General features: G+C 44.2%; 1 protein-coding gene across 1 annotated transcript in view; it reads left to right on the top strand.

Moving 5' to 3' along the window:
• znrf2b (zinc and ring finger 2b) overlaps positions 1–23,002 on the top strand; it is a 174,571-nt gene that overhangs the window by 104,942 nt on the left and 46,627 nt on the right. Inside the window, exon 2 of the mRNA XM_059945368.1 lies at positions 95–190. Coding sequence (XP_059801351.1) covers positions 95–190 — 96 coding nt within the window. The remainder of the gene's footprint in view (positions 1–94; positions 191–23,002) is intronic.

The following is a 23,002-nucleotide window of genomic DNA, read 5'->3' as shown; positions in this document are numbered from 1 at the left end:
ATGGAATGGTTCTTGTGTCAAGTGCAAATTGCATTCATTTACATCGGTGTTGAATTTAATTGATTACTTTTTCTCCACCCTCTTTTTAAACCAGGTTTCAAATGTCCTGTGTGCTCAAAGTTTGTTTCCACTGAAGAAATGGACTTGCACCTTGTCCTGTGCCTGACCAAACCGAGGGTGACCTACAATGGTAAGTTGTATCATTTTCTTGCTTATTCATTGTGATCTTATGTCATCACCAAAGAATTTAATGAAGCTGATAATTATAGCTGTCAAATGCACTGCTCATTTTGACACTGGACCATATTTTTCTATGGAAACTTCCTGGATTGCTTGTTTTGTAGTCTGGTGTCTATTAGCTGTGGACTTGCACCTGTTTTCCACACGTAGTGTGCAGATGTACACCATGCTTTGCAAAGACCTCAGTTCTAAGACTATCAGTATCGGAAACAGAATCAGAATCATTTTTAAGATAACCAGCAAATGTTGAGAAATTTGTTAATTTTGCAGCAGCAGTACAATGTAATACATGATAAATTTAGGAGGAAAAACCTGAATTACCCTAAGCATGTATCTTAAATAGTTAAATTAAGGTAAGTAGTCCAAAAACAGAAATTTTAAAAAAAGCAACACACACAGGTTTCAGTCCGAAATGTCAACTGCATTCTTTTCCATTGATGCTGCCTGGTTTGCTGAGTTCTTCAAGCATTTTGTGTGTCTTGCTTGGATTTCTTGCAACTTCAGATTTTCTCTTGTTTAAAAACATAGAAACATAGAAAACCTACAGCACAATACAGGCCCTTCGGCCCACAAAGTTGTGCTGAACATGTCCCTACCTTCGAAATTACTAGGCTTACCAATAGCCCTCTATTTTTCTAAGCTGAATGTGCCTATCCAAAAGTCTCTTAAAAGACCCTATCGTATCCGCCTCCACCACTGTTGCCAGCAGCCCATTCCACGCACTCACCGCTCTCTGCGTAAAATAAAAAAAACGTAACCCTGACATCTCCTCTGTACATACTCCCCAGCACCTTAAGCCTGTGTCCTCTTGTGGCAACCATTTCAGCCCTGGGAAAAAGCCTCTGACTATCCACACGATCAATGCCTCTCATCATCTTTGTAATCAAGAAAAAAAGGAGTGAAGTAGTGTTCATGGGTTCAATATCCATTTAGAAATCAGATGGCAGAGGGGAAGAATCTGTTTCTGAATCGCTGAGTGTGTGCCTTAAGGCTTCTGTACCTCCTTGATGGTAACAATGATAGGAGAGCATGTCTTCGGTAGTGGGGGCCCTTAATGATGGACGCCACTTTTCTGTAGTGTCGCTTGTTGAAGATTTCTTGGACACTACAGAGGCTAGTACCCATAATGGCTGACTAATTTTAAAACTCCCTGCAGCTTACTTCAATCCTCTGCAGTAGCCACCCCCCACCCCCAGTCAGAATGCTCTCCACAGTACATTTATAGAAATTTTCGACCGTTTTAGGTGGCAAACCAAATCTCCTCAACCTCCTGATGCAGATATCATCAATCACTCGACTCAAGATGAATCAAAATGCTGTTGGTTATGAACAGTTATTCAGGGGGGAAAAAAGCTACACATTAGTGTAGTAAGGAGGTGGTTCAGCAAGTGATGGGTAATAATGGTGATGAAACGGGCACAGAATGATCACCTTATTTATGTTTCCATGTGCATGTGTACACCATCTGCCACTGTGGTTGAGCTGATAATGGAGAGCAAGCAGTTCATGCTGCTAAAACATGGGCCAATACCAGTCAGCATTCAGATCTTGCATCGATGGAAAAATTAATCCTATCCCATCGGCAGCTGCAATTTATTTGTTTTCTAATTCTGTCTCTTTAGTCTTGGGTCCCTATAAATGAGCTTCTTGCACCACTTGTTAATTAGAAATGATCAAGCGGTGTGAGAATGCTTTCTATTTCCTTAACTGTTTCTTCCTTCAGTTTTTAGATACCGCCTCTTGTGCTGCAGGGAGACCAAGTGCACAGATATCTCTTTGGTCGCTATCAAAATGTTTGTTCAGGCCCAATTGTTATGCTGAAGTTGCGCTGAGAAGGGGTTCTCTCAAAGGGCAAGATAGAGTTGTGTGAGCTTGGTGTATATCATCTGTCAACACAGGGAGGTGAACTAATGCGTAGAAATGAAATGCTTTTCTTCGATTGAAAGATTGATTAGGACAGTAGATTTTCAAGGTGATTATAACATCTTTCTGTGGAATGTCCAGATGTTCCGTCATAAGCACTGAACACAAAATTGCTTTCAGAGACCTTTTGGTTAGGTTTGGCTGCATTTCTTTAATGTTAGTAATGACAGTGCCTACTGTGGCATGAATTGTAAACACATTGAATATCCAGAAAACTATATGAGGAACACAGTCAGCACAGATGCTGTTTCAGAAGTCCAGCAACCAGGGACTTATCTCTGTGCTGACTGCATGGAGTTTACAAGTTCTCTCTATGATTGCATGAGTTTTCATCACATGCTTCACTTCCATATCAAATCCCAAGGATGTGCGGGTTGCTAGAGTAATTGACCAGTGTAAAATGCCATTACTGCATAGCAGAATGATAAAATCTATGGGGAGTTGATAAGTATGTTGGGAGGATGGAATGCGGCTATAGGATGAGCATAAGTGGATGTTTGATAGTCAGTTTGAATATGATGGGCAAAAAGATGTGTTCCCATGCTATATCTTTTTATAACACTGACTCCATGACAAATTCGGATCCAGACATAAAGGAAATGGAAAATTGTTTGGGTCTCCATATAACCATATAACAATCACAGCACAGAAACAGGCCATCTCGGCCCTCCTAGTCCGTGCCGAATTCTTAATCTCACCTAGTCCCACCTACCCGCACTCAGCCCATAACCCTCCACTCCTTTCCTGTCCATATACCTATCCAATTTTACCTTAAATGACACAACTGAACTGGCCTCTACTACTTCTACAGGAAGCTCATTCCACACAGCTATCACTCTCTGAGTAAAGAAATACCCCCTCGTGTTTCCCTTAAACTTCTGCCCCCTAACTCTCAAATCATGTCCTCTCGTTTGAATCTCCCCTACTCTCAATGGAAACAGCCTATTCACGTCAACTCTGTCTATCCCTCTCAAAATTTTAAATACCTCGATCAAATCCCCCCTCAACCTTCTACGCTCCAATGAATAGAGACCTAACTTGTTCAACCTTTCTCTGTAACTTAAGTGCTGAAACCCAGGTAACATCCTAGTAAATCGTCTCTGCACTCTCTCTAATTTATTGATATCTTTCCTGTAATTCGGTGACCAGAACTGCACACAATATTCTAAATTTGGCCTTATCAATGCCTTGTACAATTTTAACATTACATTCCAACTTCTGTACTCAATGCTTTGATTTATAAAGGCCAGCGTTCCAAAAGCCTTCTTCACCACCCTACCTACATGAGACTCCACCTTCAGGGAACTATGCACTGCTATTCCTAGATCTCTCTGTTCCTCTGCATTCCTCAATGCCCTACCATTTACCCTGTATGTTCTATTTTGATTATTCCTGCCAAAATGTAGAACCTCACACTTCTCAGCATTAAACTCCATCTGCCAACGTTCAGCCCATTCTTCTAACCGGTATAAATCTCTCTGCAACCTTTGAAAACCCACCTCATAATCCACAACACCTCCTACCTTAGTATCATCGGCATACTTACTAATCCAATTTACCACCCCATCATCCAGATCATTTATGTATATTACAAACAACATTGGGCCCAAAACAGATCCCTGAGGCACCCCGCTAGTCACCGGCCTCCATCCCAATAAACAATTATCCACCACTACTCTCTGGCATCTCCCATCTAGCCACTGTTGAATCCATTTTATTACTCCAGCATTAATACCTAACGACTGAACCTTCTTAACTAACCTTCCATGTGGAACTTTGTCAAAGGCTTTGCTGAAGTCCATATAGACTACATCCACTGCCTTACCCTCGTCAACATTCCTCGTAACTTCTTCAAAAAATTCAATAAGGTTTTTCAAACATGACCTTCCACACACAAATCCATGCTGGCTACTCCTAATCAGATCCTGTCTATCCAGATAATTGTTAGTACTATCTCTAAGAATACTTTCCATTAATTTACCCACCACTGATGTCAAACTGACAGCTCTATAATTGCTAGGCTTACTTCTAGAACCCTTTTTAAACAATGGAACCACATGAGCAATACGCCAATCCTCCGGCACAATCCCCGTTTCTAATGACATCCTAAAGATCTCCGTCAGAGCTCCTGCTGTTTCTACACAAACTTCCCTCAAGGTCCTGGGGAATATCCTGTCAGGACCCGGAGATTTATCCACTTTTAAATTTCTTAAAAGCGCCAGTAATTCCACCTCTTTAATTGTCATAGGTTCCATAACTTCCTTACTTGTTTCCCACACCTTACGCAATTCAATATCCCTCTCCTTAGTGAATACCGAAGAGAAGAAATCGTTCAAAATCTCTCCCATCTCCCTCGGCTCCACACACAGCTGACCACTCTGATTCTCTAAGGGGCCAATTTTATCCCTCACTATCCTCTTGCTTTTAATATAACTGTAGAAACCTTTCGGATTTACTTTCACCTTATTTGCCAAACCAACCTCGTATCTTCTTTTAGCTTTTCTAATCTCTTTCTTAAGATTCCTTTTACATTCTTTATATTCCTCGAGCAATTCCTTTACTCCATGCTGCCTATATCTATTGTAGACATCCCTCTTTTTCCGAACCAAATTTCTAATATCCCTTGAAAACCATGGTGCTTTCAAACCTTTAACCTTTCCTTTCAACCTAACAGGAACATAAAGATTCTGTACCCTCATAATTTCACCCTTAAGTGACCTCCATTTCTCTATTACATCCTTCCCATAAAACAACTTGACCCAATCCACTCTCTCTAAATCCCTTCGCATCTCCTCAAAGTTAGCCTTTCTCCAATCAAAAATCTCAACTCTAGGTCCTGTCCTGTCCTTCTCCATAATTATATTGAAGCTAATGCTATTGTGATCACTGGACCCGAAGTGCTCCCCAACACATACATCTGTGAGCTGACCTATCGCATTCCCTAACAGGAGATCCAACACTGCCCCATCTCTTGTCGGTACTTCTATGTATTGTTGCAAAAAACTATCCTGCACACATTTCACAAATTCTAAACCATCCAGCCCTTTTACAGAATGAGCTTCCCAGTCTACGAGTGGAAAATTAAAATCTCCCACAATCACCACCTTGTGTTTACTACAAATATCTGCTATCTCCTTACACATTTGCTCTTCCAACTCACGCTCCCCATTAGGTGGCCTATAATACACTCCTATCAGTGTTACTACACCCTTCCCATTCCTCAATTCCACCCAAATAGCCTCCCTAGAGGAGCTCTCTAATCTATCCTTCCAAAGCACCACCATAAGATTTTCTCAGACAAGCAATGCAACACCTCCTCCTCTGGCCCCTCCTACTCTATCACACCTGAAGCAACTAAATCCAGGAATATTTAGTTGCCAATCACACCCTTCCTGCAACCATATTTCACTAATAGCTACAACATCATAATTCCAGGTATCAATCCACGCTTTAAGCTCATCCACCTTTCTTACAATGCTCCTAGCATTAAAATAGATACATTTAAGATACTCTCCACCCCCTCCTCTCTTTTCATCCCTAACAATGCATTCAAATTTATTATCCTTTTCTTTCTTCTCCCCTACATCTTCGGGCTGAGTGCATCCCTTCTCCATCACCTGCCTTTCCTCCCTCACACACTGTCTATTTACTTCCTCTACTGGTGAACTAACCTCCTCTCCCATAATTTCCTCAAATAGTCTCCCGCCCCCCCCATCTTACCAGTTTAAAGTCCGCCCTGTAGCCCTAGCAAACCTCCCCGCTAGGATATTGGTCCCCCCAGGATTCAAGTATAACCTGTCCTTCTTGAACAGGTCACGCCTGCCCCAGAAGAGGTCCCAATGATCCAGAAACTTGAATCCCTGCCCCCTGCTCCAATCCCACAGCCACGCATTCATCCTCCACCTAATTCTATTCCTACTCTCACTGTCGCGTGGCACAGGCAGTAATCCCGAGATTACTACCTTTGCGGTCCTTCTTCTTAACTGCCTTCCTAACTCCCTATACTCTCGTTTCAGGACCTCTTCCCCTTTCCTACCTATGTCATTGGTACCTACATGTACCACGACCTCTGGCTCCTCACCCTCCCACTTCAGGATATCTTGGACGCGATCAGAAACGTCCCGAACCCTGGCACCAGGGAGGCAAATTAGCATCTGGGACTCCCGATCACCTCCACAGAACCGCCTGTCTGAACCCCTAACTATCGAGTCCCCTATTACTATGGTCCTCTTTCTTCTATCCCTACCCTTCTGAGCTACAGGGCCGTCCTCTGTGCCGGAGGCCCGGTCACTGTCACTTCCACCAGGAAGGCTGTCCCCACCAACAGTACTCAAACATGAGTACTTATTGTCAAGGGGTACAGCCACCAGGGTACTCTCTAGTACCTGCCTCTTCCCCTTCCTGACCGTGACCCACCTATCTGCCTCCTGTGGCCCCGGAGTGACCACCTGCCTGTAACTCCTCTCTATCACCTCCTCACTCTCCCTGACCAGGCGAAGGTCTCGACTCAGGAAATAGGAGTGCAGTTTACCTACCACTAAATCTTTGATTTCTTTTTTGTTAGAAAGAAGCTTTCAATTTTAGCTTGCTTTAGAGAATTTTGGATTAGTAGAATATACAAAGTGGTATGGAGCATCACCTTCTCTTCCACTCTGATATCACCCCTACAATTCGAACCTGTAAAATCAGTGCATGGACTGCACCCCAGGTGGAGAAAGTCCAGGTTAAATATGCAGATCAGACACGAATGAAATCTGGTTTAACCTGAGACTTTAGCAGGAGAGATATGAACCCTTTCCCCACCAAGTCTGGGCTATTTGGAACTGTAAGGCTAGAAAGTAAATTTCGATTGATTTTGATTTGCAAATGGACCTGCTGGGAATAACTTCCTTTCTTTTACCTCGAAGGACATCTTGAATCTTCCCCGCCCCTTTTTCCATTTCTTCTCCTCTTCACCGATTGCAAGCCCACTGCAGTGCGCATGTCTTGTTCTGGGGACTATTATCTGAGCTGTTTTGTTTAGGAGGTCAGTGGGAGCAACTCTAACAAGACCCAGGTGTTATAATGGTGCCTGACTTGTCTGTTGATTGTTTTACCAAATAAGCCCTCCACATTGTGACAATTTGCAGAGGTGAGTGAAATGAATCCTCATGAGCCAAAGTCGCTAATGTATCGGCTTCTACCAGCCATTTCGCTTTATGCACCTGAACAGAAAACACATCTCCTGCCTACCAAAAAATGGGTTTGAAATGAAAACGGATTTCTCCTTTTGTTGATTGCATTAAAACGATGTTGACAAAGAGTGATATTTGTCAGATTCAGAACTGGATGTTTCCTTCTAATTTGATGAATAGAACATCATTTTTTTCACCCTTTGATTTTCTAAGAGAGTTCACAGAGTTTCAATGTAAGCAGTTCTCAGAAGATTAGTATCCAATGGTGGTTGTTTGTAAATCCATTACATCAAGAGGTTATTTTTTTAGCACATTAGCTTCATGCAGCTGTAAGAATCATTTGATTAAACTCAATACAATCCATTTTGTGCTAGTGTACCTCTGAGTGTAGCCCTCAGTCCTTGCCTTAACATCTGTCTCAGCAGAGCTTTTTCCATGGTTGGACGATACAAATTTAGTCTCTCCAGTCACAGCTCAAGTTTAGAAGGGCAAATTTAAAGCTCTTTGGTTTTCCAGTTTCCACCAAATGAGTAGAGCATTTTGAGTGCACTCTGGTGTGTGTTTTGCTCTGATACTTTACTCACGTCCTGATCCATGGCCACTTAAGCTAGTTTTAAATATCCTTCAAAAGACGTTGGTGGTTCATTCATTCAGACAGCCAGCCACTCTAGCGTTGTTAGGTTAATGTTGAGCAGGTCAGTGTCAGCTCAATCAGGTGAGAGTGGGCAGTTGCGCAGAACGTGTTCGATGTTCTGCACCCTTTTGCCACACTCACAGGATTCGCTGGTCTTTCAACCCCACTTCACCATATTGTCTCCCGTCCTACAAACTCCCGCTCTCTCTCTGTTGAGAATGCACCACTTTCATATTGGATAGTGGTGGTATCTTGTTGCAATTGTTTGTTGATGTCAGTACCTGACCAGTCCCAATTTGTGAGAATGGATAATTTTAGAAAATCAAAATGCAGGCGATGCTGGACACCTGAAAGGAACACAGAAGCACTCTTCAGATCAGGCAGCGTCTGTCTGAGGAGAAAATGTTAATGTCTTAGTCTTGTTGAAATATCTTTGACCTAAAATATTAACCCTTTCTCTTTTCACAGATGCTGCCGGACCTTAAGTATGTTTCTGGCAATTACTGTTTTTGTTTCACTACGTATCTCAATACTTCTCACTCTAGACTCATTGATGTTCTCCCTCTCTCCATGCTGAACAAAGTTCTTGAAGCCCAACATCCACATTCCATATGAAAAAAGAGCTCTCGCAGTCAGCCACCCTTGCACGAAGATTTGCCTCTTGATTCCAACTCCTAAATGCGCTGTCTCTAATTATGTCTTCTCAAGGTTCAAGATTGTTTAATATCATTTCCAGGACACAAGTGAAAAGGAAACCAAAGTCATTGCTGCAGCTCACAGAAAAACACAATAAGAGTACAATAATAAAAAAAGCACAATAAATACTATATTTGTGCAAAAGGTAGTTTATAGATGTATATTGATTGCTTGTCCATAAAGTTGTGCTGGGCACAGGAGTGTTTATACATCAGGTGACTGACAGGAGAAGATAAAATGGTAGTATTGGGGATGTGGACAGGTGGCTAATGAGTGGAGCTGTTGATCCGCCTAACTGCTTGGGGAAGGTAATTGTTTTTGAGTCTGGTGCTCCCGGCGTGGGTGCTACGTTGCCGCCTTTCTCACGGGAGCAAGAAACACAGACCATGAGCAGGATTGGCGGGATCTTTCATGATGTTACTGCCACTTTCAGGCACCTTTCTGCATGCATGCCATTGGTGGTGGGTAGTCTGGTGCCAGTGGTGCGTTGAGTAGTTCTGACTACCCGTTGTAGAGCCTTCCTGTGCACCGCAGTGCCGTTTCTGTACTCTGCAGTGACGTAGCCTGTTAGGATGCTCGCTATTGTGCTCCTGTAGAATAACGTTAATACAGCTATGCATAGTCTAGTTCTCTTCTGCCCCCTTAGAAAGTAGAGGTGCTGGTGTAAGTACTTTCCTGATTATGTAGGATGTGTTTTGGGCTCTTGCGAGGTTGTGCAAGATGTGCACTCGCAGGAATTTGAAACAGCTTGCAGCTTCCACTGCTGTGCCCCTCATGTAAAGAGGGGTGTGAATGGTGTGATTTCTCCTAAAGTTGATAAACATCTCCTTTGTCTTGTTGACTATTTGCCTGGCACCAGGCCTTGAGCTCTTCCACCTCCTCCCTGTAGGCCGTCTCATCGTTGTTGTTGATGAGCCCCGCCACTGTTGTGACATCGGCGAACTTGACAATGTGATTACTTGAGCGTTTGGCCATGCAGTCCTGTGTGAGCAGAGTGATAACAGCAATGGGCGTAGCACGTAGCCCGGGAGGCACCTGTGTTGAGGATGATTGGAAGGGAGGAGTAGTTGTGCATCCTGACTGAGATCTGTTGGTTAGGAAGTCCAGCACCCCGTTGCACAGTGGTGTATTTAGACAGAGGAGTAGGAGATTGTTCACCAAGGTCTGTGGGACAGTAGTGTTGAATGCCAAACCGAAATCCAGAAAAACATTCTGACACAAGTGTCCTTGTTTTTGAGGTGTGTCAGGTGCATGACAGATGTCATGCCATATGTTGTAGAGTGGTTCTTTTGCTCAGAGGATGGTTTCAAATACCAAGCATATTTTTTTGCATTCTATTCTCAAGAATTAACCCTTTAACTCTCCAGGACATTGGGTATTGTGAGTCTTCTAGGGTGCTATTCTTTCTTGTTCTGTATGATCACACTCAATTGTGTTAGACTTGCATGCTTCAAAAGCTTCCAAACCATTTGTCACACTAAAATTAGAGTGACAATGCAGAATGGCGGTATTTTGTCTGACATTAGCACTGATTGTGAAGGCAAATTCTTTCCAGAAATAAAGAACAGTGCAGGGAATACTCAGAACATCAAGTGGCATCTGTGGAGGGTGAAACAGAGTTAATGTTTCAGGCTATGACTTTTGATCAGACCTTGAAAAGCGTGTTTTAAGTTACAGAGATGTGCGTGGGAGAGGGGGATAGAGAGAACATAGAGAATGTCTGATAATAGAGTGGGGACTGGGGTGTTTTTTGCTTCTCTTTCCAAAAAGGCCCATTCCACCCATGAAATGTAAGCTTCGGATGTGTGTTGATTGATGTATTTTGCTTTACTTACCATTCCACTTTCACCAAATAGACGTTCAAATGGGAAAAGAGGAAAGGTACAATGAAGCTCGATATAAAAAGATCATATAAACAGATGTGAAGGATCAGGTACAATAGCAAATGCATTAGTTGACTATTTCCCTGTATAAAAAGGGACTTTGCACTCAGAGAGATGAAGGCTTGGATTTACCAAGATGAATGGGAATCTAGTTATGGGAAGAAGGTTGAGGCACAAACAGTACTTTTGTGGAGCACCAAAAGAGAAGAAGAGGTCCATTTGAGGTTTTTAAAGCTGTGATTAATTGTAATAAAGTAAAGAAAAAACAAAGTCAATGTTGTGTCCATTGGATAGAACATTGTTGGTTAAGAAGGCAATATAAAATTGTCACAGAAAGTGAGCAGAAAAACTCCCAAGAAATATCTTTGTGGTGTATTGCTGGAACATGGAATACTTATCCATTGAAAGTGGAAAAAACTGAGATCATTCAGCCTTACAAAGGAAGTATAAATATACAGTGGATTCCAGTTAATTCGTACTTCGCTTAATCAGTGCAGCCACTTATTCGGGACAACTCTTAAAGAAGAAAAACTAACCAAGAAAAAAGCCAGGATTCTCTTTGTTTATTTGGGATACTCTTGTTGCTGAACAGTTTCTAGCTAGTTAGTTGCATGAACTCGTGTGCCTGTTAGTCACTACACAATGCTTAGAGCAAATAGTTTTTAAATAGTGTCAGTTGTATGTTTGTATTCAAAAAGCAGTGATTCTTGTCACTGATAGTTGCTGAGAAATAAACAGCATGATATTTTAGAACTGTTTTGTTCACAATGGTTTCAAGCATTCAAGTTTTGAGATGCCAGAAGTGGTAGGGAGTGAAAATGAAACGATTTCCCTACTTTAACAAATAAGGAACTATGAAGAATTAAATTGACAATCATTTTGAATATTATAATGAAAATGTGCGAAGGGAGTCTATCATCTGCACTAGGTATCTGCAATGATTCTGTTCATTTACATCAGTTAAAAGAACACAGCAACATACACTGGACGATATCCTTCATCAGTATACAATTTGGAACTAACACTATTTTATAGTACTCTAGTAGCATTGGTAGTGTTCTAATTTGTTCTGTATTTCATTTAAATGCATAATTTAATACTCAGTTAAATGGTGGTTTGTCTTTTTTATATCTTTTTAACTATTTCCATGAAACTTCAGCTAATTGAGACAGTCGCTTAACTGGGCCAAAATGTACTGGTCCTGATGTGTTTAAAAACCAGGAATATTCAAGATCGTGGCACTAGAGCAACCAATATTGGTTTAGAACTATGCTAACATGGATTTCATGAACCAAAATATTACCATGCAAGTTTTTAAGAATACATCACCATCTGGTATTGAAGAAAGATTTATGTTGAGTGCTAAATCATTTTCAGAAGTTTGGAGCAACTTAATAAAAATGAAAGTTGATTTTTAATTAGATACATACCACAACAAAGTGGTGTGAATAGATAACAGAGAAACAGGCCACTTGCAGTAACCAGTACGTGCTGTTTCTTAGGCTCCACCTGGAAGTCCTTCCTGAAGTTCTTTATTAGCATAACATTGTTCTGCCTTCTTCCGTAAGTATTTCTCCATCCTCCCTTGAAATTTGCTTCAGTTACTTTCTGCAATAGTGAATTTCACATTCTCACCACTCCAACTGAAAACGTTAAAAAAAAAATCTGAATCCACTATTTGATACCATGGTGACTATTCTGTATTTATAGTCTCTATGCAATCATCTTCCCACAATGGGAAGCAGACCGTCTATGTCTATTAAAACCTTCCATTTAAAAAGAACCTTAGTTAAGCTAACTCTTAGACTTTTGTTTAAAATGAAAAGTAACTCACTGTCTATTTTGTTTATCCTTTCATTATGGATGTAATCTCACATAATGTCGCCTTCAGTTTGCACTCTCTCCAGTGTCCAATGTCCTTGTGTCTTCTTTCCCTGATTGTAGGGAAGTAAATATTGCTGGGTTGAAAAGATTTCCTTAGCTAGAAGGAAAGCTTAGGATTCTTGTATCAGGTACAAGACAGGGATTAGGATAAAATTTGTTAGAGGTTAGTTCTCAGCACCAATTCACAGTCACAACTAAAGTTATCCCTAATTAGTTATTCTAAGGATCTTGAAGTTGCTGTTCAAATGCAATCATTGGTGTATATCCTTTGTTAAAATCAATTAATGATTAGAATGAATATAAAATTAATTGAACACAATCTGCATTATACATAAATTGATTGAGACAGTAATGCACATTTTGGACCCTATACGTGACTGAATTCTAATACCCTGGGATGTGGTTGCAATCGTTCTTAGAACAACTTGGAAGCAAGCTCAAAAACAGCTTACATTACCCCAGCATCTTAGGCTTGTAGCAGGAGCAAATGAATCTAAATTTAAAGTACTTTACCCATTCCGAAAGTCTGCATCTGACAGTTAACTAATGGTTTTCAGCTGACCCAATGAAGACATTTGAGGTACATTTGGAAATGAGTTAAGTATGCTCTAAAGTGCAACCTAAATTCAGGTGGAGGACAACGTTTGTTTACCTTTGAACATTAATTGCATTCAAATTGGAGACACTGGTTCCCCACCGACGTTTTTCTCCCCAAGACCTGCGGAAGGGTGAATAGATAACATAAGGGAACATGCCGTTGGTATTTCCAAACATCAGTTACTGTCTTGGACATGGCTAGTCTCATACACAAAGTCTTGTAGAAGTAGATCTAACATTTGTGCATTTGTACTCGTGGCCAATGTTGGCCATGGGACGTTCAAGCAAGTCTGAATTTTGTGACAGTATCATCTGAAATAAGAGCAGTGTGTCATTGTCTCCTAACATGCTCATTTTGGTGCCTAAATAGCAGGGAGGATTGGTAAGCAACGACTTTGTTTAGGGAGCATGCAGAAAGGACGATTAGTTTTCTGATAAAAGGCAACACAAATGTTACTTGGCACCATGAGAGCTGAGTAGTGGATTTAATTTAGTGAAGCCTTGTTCCTTTTACGTGAATCTGCTTTAGTGAACTGTATACGTTATAAGTCTTGCTTGATACAAAATCAAAGCCTGCTAACTCCATAAGAAGACACAGTAGTATTCATTTCCTATTTCACAAGTCTAACTGATACCACTTCCTTTTATTAGTTTGGATCACTGTTATTCTGCAATTTTTGTGTGTGTGTTTATGACAAAAGCATTATACTTGTGTAACCTAGTTACTGGTTGTTTGCTATTGCCAGTCAGATGTTGTTTACTTTGTCATATTCAGATTGCTGTCCCATAAGGAAAAAGAAGTATATAGCGATTAACCTGGGAATGGAGGGCAGTGGTTTTGTTTGCAAATTAGTAAGATGATAGTAGTTTTCAAAGGAATAGAAATTTACTTTCTTTTGTATGTGACAATCATCTCTGATTCTTTCCAATTTTTTAATACTTTTTAGAAAAAATTGTTTAAAAAAAAGTAAGAGCTGAAGAGATTCTGCTAATGCCCTAGGTCTTTAGCAACACATCCAGAATTTTGGAGGAACTCATCAGGTCTGGCAGCGTCTATGGAGGGGAATAAACAGTCGATGTTTTGGGCTGAGACTCGTCATCAGGGCAGGAAAGGAAGGGGTCAGGGTCCAGAATCAGACCCAACCCTGATGAACGGTCTCAGCCTGGACAAATAGCCTAATTCTACTCCCTATGTCTTAGGGTTTTATGAAAACTTCGACTATTTATTCCCCTCCATAGATGCTGGCTGCTCTGCTGAGTTCCTCCCACATTTTGTGTGCATTGCTGAAATGCGATTATTTCAAATCTATCAGAGTTAGTTTGTAATTTTTAAAAATAAGGTTAAGCAACCCGAAATGCCTGTCGCTCACCCCTTTGTTGGCCTTAGCCCCAATCATCATCCCATGTTCAATGCTTTTCAATTCTGTGCTTAATACAAGCCTGTTCCGTCCAAGTGGCTGATGACTATTCTGTAATGGTGTAAATTATCCAGTGCCTGTTCCCAGAGGAAAGATGCAGACCCAAACCAACAAGAAAAAATTGTGGATCGTAAATACATCAAGTACCCTGTGGGAGTTGGAGAATTGATGGACATTATCTCTGATTACTGTCAGACTCAATATTAGTAAATTAATTCAGCCAGAAGCAAAATTTCTGGAATGCAACATGTGGAGCAATTTCACTACCCTTGTCCGTGCTATTGTGCCTCCACTATGCAATGAAAAGAATGTTTTTTTTTGTAACATTACTAATTGTTCCCAAAGAATAACTGTCTAAGGGGATATGTCAGTGAAATGGACACAAGGTAGACACTCTCTGATTTAAGACTCCTGCTGTCAATTTTAGTTTTGAACAGAGTTGGAGGCTGATTTTTTTTTTGCAGATTTGAAATTCCTGCTTCTTACAGAGCTTTTCATTTGTTGCCACCCACAATTGCCCTTGTTGAGTGGTGTTGAGCTGCCTCCTCAAAGGGATACAAAGGGTACAAACCCATCTAGTGAAGGTTCTCTCACAGAGCAACCATGTAAGCTATTCAGGATTTAGACCTAACACACTCTATACATCAACACATTGAGGAAAGGACATTTGATGATTAAGCATCAAACCCGGCACAAAATTCATCCCATCCCTCATGTGTATCTGCAAGGAAGCACTTCCTGATTCTATCACCAATGGTGTCTCTGCATATCTCCACTAACTTGTGGCAATCTTTGGCCCCTAGCAGCTCAAGGTAGACTTGGAGCATTTGAGATGACATTGAGAACCTGAAGTCCATGTGTAAATGGCGGAAGGAAAAGCCAGCCTTGTATGGTATCAACATGCCCTCTTGTCAGGCAAGTCTGGCTCAAACTGTGGAAGTTCATAGTTCCACGTTAGTTTAATTTGTCATTCAATAACCTACGGAAATAAGGCAGAACCAGAGTCTGCACTTGATACCAGCGGGTAAGCTAAGAAGTGGGGGAAAAAAAGGAAGAAAATATTTGCAATGCCTCCTTATGGAAATGTTGACAGTAAGTAGTACAAGTATTGGAGCAATAACCAGATATCTGGACAACAATATGAGTTGAGTCTACCTTAAGGGTAAAAAAGAGGAAAAGAGACGGGGGCTTAGAGAGGTGCTGCTTGAGTCTAAGACTCTGTCAGCTGAAGGTGCAGATACATGGGGCACACGGATTAGATATAGTTTTATCCAAGAGACTGGAAGTGTTCTAAGAATTATGGAATGTGGGGTTGTAGAGAGTGGGAAGATGAGGGAAATTGAGGCATTCATAGGTTAGCCATCATGGAGGTAGGTGATGGGCAAATGGAGCCTGACGTGAGAGCAAGGACGAGCTGGTGGCCCCCAGGTCAACAAGTTATCAGCATGTTTCGAGATCGGGGTTCTGCCTGGGCAGGAGGCATGAGAGTCCTCACGCAGGATTCCCTACAGGTTACCTTGCAGACTGAGTCGTGGGTAAGGAAGGCAAATGCAATATCAGCATTCGTTTCCAGAGGACAAGAGTACAAAAGCAAGGATGTAATGCAGAGGATTTATTAGGTCAGACTGCATTTGGAATGTTGTGAGCAGTTTTGGACCCCTTACATCAGATGAGATGTGTTGGCATTGGAGAGGGTCCAGAGGGGATTCACAAGGACGACCCCAGGAATGAAAAGATTAACTTATGGAAAGTGTTTGGGTCTGAGCTGGGGTTTATCAGAATGGTGGGGAAGGATCTCATTGAAACCTATCAACTGTTGAAAAGCCTAGATAGAGTGTATGTGGAGATTGTTTTCTCTTGTTTGTAGACTAATTGTACCTCATCTCGCACAATACAGAAGGAGGCCATTTAACCTATCTCCGTTGACTCTCAGACTAACCTTACTTCCTTGTTACCTATTCCCTCTCTCATGCCCATCAAGTTTCTTGAATTGCCTGCCACACAACTATATCAGGAACAACTGATATGGCCAATTATATGGCCAATTGACCAGTGTATCTTTGGATGTGTGACACTCCAGAGGAAGCTCATGGGAACATAGAGAAAATATACAGGTTGTAGTAGTGTGATCAGTCGACGGGTATGAGTGCTTTAACGGAGAACACTACAGGGTAATTTTGTTTAATATGGTGAGGCTGATGCGTGGGCAGCCACCAAACAGTCCTTGACAGATCAGCGTCAGGGTCCAGTGGCACAGGATGCAAGGTGACTGGGACCCCTTCAATGCTACAGCCTGCTTCCTCCTTCACTGTGTCGTCATCTTCCACCAGCTCCTCTGCTGAGGTCTTGTTTGGGTCACACTTTGTCTGGATCCTCCTGCTTGACCTTACTGACCTTACTCGGGTGACCCAACCAGGAGCATAGCCCCCAGACAGCATCACTCGTGCAGTCTCAGGAACTCACAAGCCACTCCGACACAACAAGATGACAATCCTCAGAGAAGGATCATCATGCGGGTGGAACCTGAGGTCAGGTTTGAATCTGGGCTGCTGCAGCCCTGGGACAACTGTACTAAGAGCTGTGCCAATTTGCTGCTAGGTGAATGGTGTATTAGTACATCTAGTGCTTCAGCTGCCCATGTTAATTAATACTTCAGAATTATTTTACGATGGACCAAGGATAGATTATATAATTAAATACTTAATTTAAAAAGACATTACGTAGTAATAAAATTCAGGTTCTATGTTATTGAAGCGTGTTTTAAAGTACACCCATTTTGGCTTGTGTTTATATCAATACCACTAAGCTTTCCTGATTATTGATTGAACGACCTTTAATATGTTGCAGTGGCTGTGCTGCAGATCAGTACTGGTCCAGTGGTGCATTCTACACTGCTTTATTAATTCTTTACTGGATTCCACATGGCAGACTGATTTAGTGACAATCACAGTGACCTCATAAAACAACAAAGGCTGTGCAATCTATAACCTTTCTGCTGCTTTGCTCTCTGGATTTTTCTATTGTCTGGCCTGTTGAGTCATTTTGATCACAGTGCACTTGATTTGTAAGCTAACATGGGTTTAATTATTGTTTGTGTAATTATAAATAATTGCTTTAATTTGGGTTTACCTATGTACCTACCATGTTACAATAAAAAAAAATCTTTCCTCTTCATTTTACTTGTAGACGAAATCTTTGACTGATATCTTTACATATAAGTGAATCAGTTGGCTCCCGCTAAGCTGAGTGTTCATCATCTCTAGGGCATGGTTTGCCCTGGAGGTGAGCATTTAGTCATTGCTTAGAATTAGTACCAACTGCAGGAAGCCAACCTCTGCATGATGCAGAAAATGCAAAAATGATTACTAAGAGCCTCTTAAGGTTGTGCACGTAGCCCCCTTCTTTACTCACTATATGTATACACATCCAAGATTGTGTGGCTAGATAAAGCTCCAACTGGATGATTTGCTCCAGTCTTCTTTTTCTTGTCCAGATTATTTCTGCCTATGTCTCCAGAACTCAAGTTCCCTTGGCAGCTCTGTTGTGTATCAAGACCAAACTTCCACATGAGTCATGGTGCACACTACTTGGAATGCAAAACATCTTCCTTGATCATTTTGTCTTGTTCCTGAAGTGATGACCTGACCCTACATTAAGATGTTTAATGCTTCATCTATCCAATATTAGATTGACCTGTCAAAGTTTTATCTGTTTCTATATTGTTTGCTCAATCTCTTGGGATGCCTGATTCCTTTATGATTAATTCTGGCTATTACGTTATGATTTTGCTGCAATCGATGTTTCTGGAAATCTGTTCTCAGATCAATAAAAAAACATCTCTGAGAAGCAGTGTAGTTCACTTCATTGTTCTGGCCAAAGTCTATCCTTCTTCCAACAACGCTGGAAAACCTCACCATTGCCGCGTTGCTGTTTGTGGGATCTCGCTATATGCAAACCATTGGCCACATTTCCTACAGTACAACAAACACGCATCAGAATCTGTTTCATGATCCATGAAAAGCATTGCAGTGTCTGTAATAAAAATAATCACATTGCAGCAGCAAATCATGTTTGTTTTTATTGTCTCTTCTCGAACATCAGACATAAAACCTGATAGAACAACGGTGGGTAGTAAAATTTCTCTGCCAGACATCAACCTGTTTGATATGAAGTCAGTTATGAGGCATCTGATGACAACCCCCAATACTCACACAAAAAAAAAATTCAGGCACATCTCATTTAAATCAGATTGCTTTTAAACACGTTATCTTTTTAGGTCTCTCCTACAGATTCTCTCTACAGTGAAATGACTTCCCTCCGCTTGCTGCACGCGGTGGTATATCACATTTAATGTGGTGAACTATGTGCCTGTCGGGACACGCCCCTGCTGACTGCTCCTGTGGCTCCTCCCACAGGCCCCTGTATAAAGGAGACCTGCGGCCTGACGCTCGGCCTCAGTCTCCAGGACCTTGTATGATAGACACTCACTCCTGGTTCCTTCTTCCAGTCAATAAAAGCCGATATCTCGCCTACGTCTCAGTGTGAGTTATTGATGGTGCATCAATTTTATTGACTGGAAGTTTTAAAACATGGAACCCGTTTTGCGTCCGGACCGGTTGGATTTGGACCCTCAAGACCCTGACGCAGCTCTCGCTTTTGAACACTGGCTTGCATGCTTCCAATCGTACTTGGCGGAGCTTCGTGCGACTGAACCCGCCGTTATGCACAGAATCCTACTCTCGAGGGTCACCCCCAAAGTTTACTCCTTTATCCGGGACCTGCCGACCTACGAAGGGGCACTGGACGCCCTCAAACGACAGTACCTGCGGCCGGTGAACACCGTCTACGCAAGACATCGCTTAGCTACCCGGCAACAGCGGCCTGGCGAATCGTGCGCTGAGTTTCTCCGAGCACTACAGACACTCGTCCGAGCTTGTGACTGCAAGACGCTCACGGCAGAACAGCATGCAGAGCTGCTGGTGCGAGACGCCTTTGTGACGGGACTGAGGTCAGTGTACATGCGCCAGCGGCTGCTGGAGAACTCGGATCTTACCTTAAGCTCGGCGATAGAGAAGGCCAACGCTCTAGAAGCTGCGCGGCATAACGCCGACGCTGTCCAGTCGCGCGATTCCCCGCCGGTTTCGTGGACGCCTCAGACCCCGCCACCGCCGGCTCCCGGGAGCGAATTCGCCAACGCCGCCGCCAGTCGCCATTCCACGAGCTCCCCGACCCAGACCACGGCTGTGGCCCGTAAGAAACTCGGGCCTTGTTATTTCTGTGGCTAAAAGAAACATCCTCGACAACGCTGTCCAGCGCGAGAAGCGACCTGCTCCAGCTGCGGAAAGCGGGGCCACTTCGCCAAGGTCTGTAAGTCTCAACCTCGAGCGGAGTGCAGCGCTGCGGGTGAAACGTGGGGGCCGCCATCTTGCATGCCGGGATGTGGGCGGCCATCTTTGTCGACGTCAGCACGCCCCGCCCCCGATCCTCGGATGCTGACCGGGTACCCCAGATGTGAGCGGCCATCTTTGTCGGCGTCAGCATGCCCCGCCCCCGACCCTCCGATGCTGACCGGGTACCCCGACGGCGATCCAACTCTGGCCACTGTGACTCTCGACCAAAGCGCCCCTCACCAGCTTGCAAGGTCCATGATGGACATCCAGGTGGAGGGGCACTGGACTGGATGTCTGTTTGACACGGGCAGCACTGGGAGTTTTATTCACCCGGACACAGTGCAACGCTGCGGACTTGCAACGCGGCCGGTCAGTCGGAGGTTCCATTTGGCCTCTGGGTCGCAGTCCGCAGACATCCGGGCGGGTTGTGTAGCGACTTTGGTGGTGCAAGGCACAGTATATCAGGACTTTGAACTGCTGGTCATGCCTAATCTGTGTGCACCTGTGCTATTGGGGCTGGACTTCCAGAGCCATCTCGAAAGTGTGACTATGGTATACGACGGGCCCCTCCCACCACTCACTGTCAAGAATCCTCAGTTTTGTGGGACTTCTTCACATACCCCGCTACTGACCACACACACACACGGACACACACATCCCATCCAGAACCAGGCCAACAGCTGCGCTACCGACACTTGCAGCCTCTCCACTCTCAAGATCCCTTCCCCACCGCTGTTCGCCAACCTGACCCCCGACTGTAAACCTGTGGCAACCAAAAGCAGGAGGTACAGCGCGGGGGACCGGGCCTTCATTCGGTCGGAGGTGCAGCGGCTGCTCAGGGAGGGGATCATTGAGCCGAGCACAAGCCCTTGGAGGGCCCAGGTGGTTGTTGTTCGGACTGGGCAGAAAAATAGGATGGTGGTGGACTATAGTCAAACCATCAATAGGTTTACGCAGCTTGACGCATACCCCCTACCCCGCATCGCGGATATGGTCAACCAGATTGCTCAGTATAAGGTGTACTCGACAATAGATCTGAAATCCGCTTATCACCAGCTCCCCATCTGCCCAGAGGACCGCCCCTACACCGCCTTCGAGGCGGGCGGCCGGCTCTATCACTTCCTGCGCGTCCCTTTCGGTGTCACGAATGGTGTCTCTGTCTTCCAGAGGGAAATGGACCGGATGGTGGACCAGTACCAACTGCAGGCCACATTTCCCTATCTGGATAACATCACCATCTGTGGTCATGACAGGCCAGATCACGACGCCAACCTCCAACGGTTTCTCCAAGTGGCCGCAGCTCTGAACCTTACTTATAACAGGGACAAGTGTGTTTTTGGTACCACCCGCCTTGCTATACTTGGGTATGTCGTGGAAAACGGGGTTATTGGGCCTGATCCCGAACGTATGCGCCCCCTGTTAGAGCTCCCTCTTCCCACCACTCTCAAGGCCCTCAGACGGTGCCTGGGGTTTTTTTCCTATTACGCCCAATGGGTCCCCCATTACGCAGACAAGGCTCGCCCCCTGGTCAAGTCTACCTCGTTTCCCCTCTCTGCTGAGGCCTGCGCGGCCTTCAACTGCATTAAAGCGGACATTGCCAAAGCTACGATGCATGCAGTGGACGAGACCGCTCCCTTCCAAGTGGAGTGTGATGCCTCCGATTTCGCTCTGGCTGCTACCCTTAATCAGGAAGGCAGACCAGTAGCATTCTTTTCTCGCACCCTCCAAGGCTCTGAAATTCGGCACTCCGCGGTGGAGAAAGAAGCCCAGGCCATAGTGGAGGCTGTTAGGCACTGGAGGCACTATCTTGCTGGCAAAAGATTCACTGTGCTGACCGACCAGCGCTCGGTTGCGTTCCTGTTCAGCAACCAACAGCGGGGCAAGATCAAAAATGATAAGATTTTGCGGTGGAGGATAGAACTCTCCACCTACACCTATGATATCCTGTACCGGCCTGGCAGACTCAATGAGCCCCCTGATGCCCTATCCCGGGGAACATGTGCTAGCACACAGCTCGACCAGCTGTACGCCCTTCATGCACAACTTTGCCATCCGGGGGTCACCCGATTTTACCATTTTGTGAAAGCTCGGAACCTGCCGTACTCCCTGGAGGACATCAGGACGATGACCAGGGACTGCCAAATTTGTGCCGAGTGCAAACCGCACTTCTACTGTCCTGACACGGCACAACTTGTCAAGGCCACCCGCCCTTTTGAACGCCTGAGTGTTGACTTTAAGGGCCCCCTTCCCTCCACTGACCGCAATGTCTATTTTCTCAGTGTTATTGACGAGTTCTCACGGTTCCCCTTTGCCATCCCCTGCCCCGACACCACTGCCACGTCCGTCATAAAAGCCCTGCGCCAGCTCTTCACTCTGTTCGGGTATCCCTGCTATATCCACAGTGATAGAGGGTCCTCCTTTATGAGTGAGGAGCTGCGCCAGTACTTGCTAGCTAGGGGCATTGCTACCAGTCGGACCACGAGTTATAATCCCCGGGGTAATGGCCAGGTAGAGCGGGAGAATGCCACAGTGTGGAAGGCCACACTTTTAGCCCTTAAGTCCAAAGGGTTGCCGGTCTCTCGATGGCAGGAGGTCCTCCCTGAGGCACTGCACTCTATCCGCTCTCTGTTATGTACGTCCACCAATGCCACCCCTCACGAACGCCTATTCTCTTTTCCCAGGAAGTCTGTCACTGGGACCACCCTACCAGTTTGGCTGACGTCCCCGGGGCCAGTGCTGCTCCGGAAACATGTGAGGAGCAATAAATACTCCCCGCTGGTGGAGAGGGTTCACCTTCTCCATGCGAACCCCCAGTATGCTTACGTGGTCTTACCTGATGGGCGGGAGGATACGGTCTCCATCCGCGACCTGGCACCCGCAGGTGCAGCAGACCACTACCCTGAAGGCTCTCCGGTAACTGTGAACCCTGCACCAGAGGTGACACCGTACGCACCAGGCCCTACACAGACTCCTCACGACACTTGTATACCGGGCGTTTCGTACGCGTTTATACCAGGCGCCTCGCACATGCATGAGGGATCACCGGCGCCTAGTGGGCAAGAACACGCGCAACCCCCGTCCCCTGTGCAATCGCCAATGTTGCCGGCACCTATGGGGTCACAGCCGGTGCTACGTAGATCGCAGCGACAGATTCGACCGCCTG

This window comes from Hypanus sabinus, chromosome 20, assembly GCF_030144855.1.
Source record: "Hypanus sabinus isolate sHypSab1 chromosome 20, sHypSab1.hap1, whole genome shotgun sequence".
Taxonomy (NCBI): domain Eukaryota; kingdom Metazoa; phylum Chordata; class Chondrichthyes; order Myliobatiformes; family Dasyatidae; genus Hypanus; species Hypanus sabinus.
The sequence above is the reverse complement of the archived record's forward strand: the minus strand, read 5'-3'. Positions and strand labels throughout refer to the sequence as shown.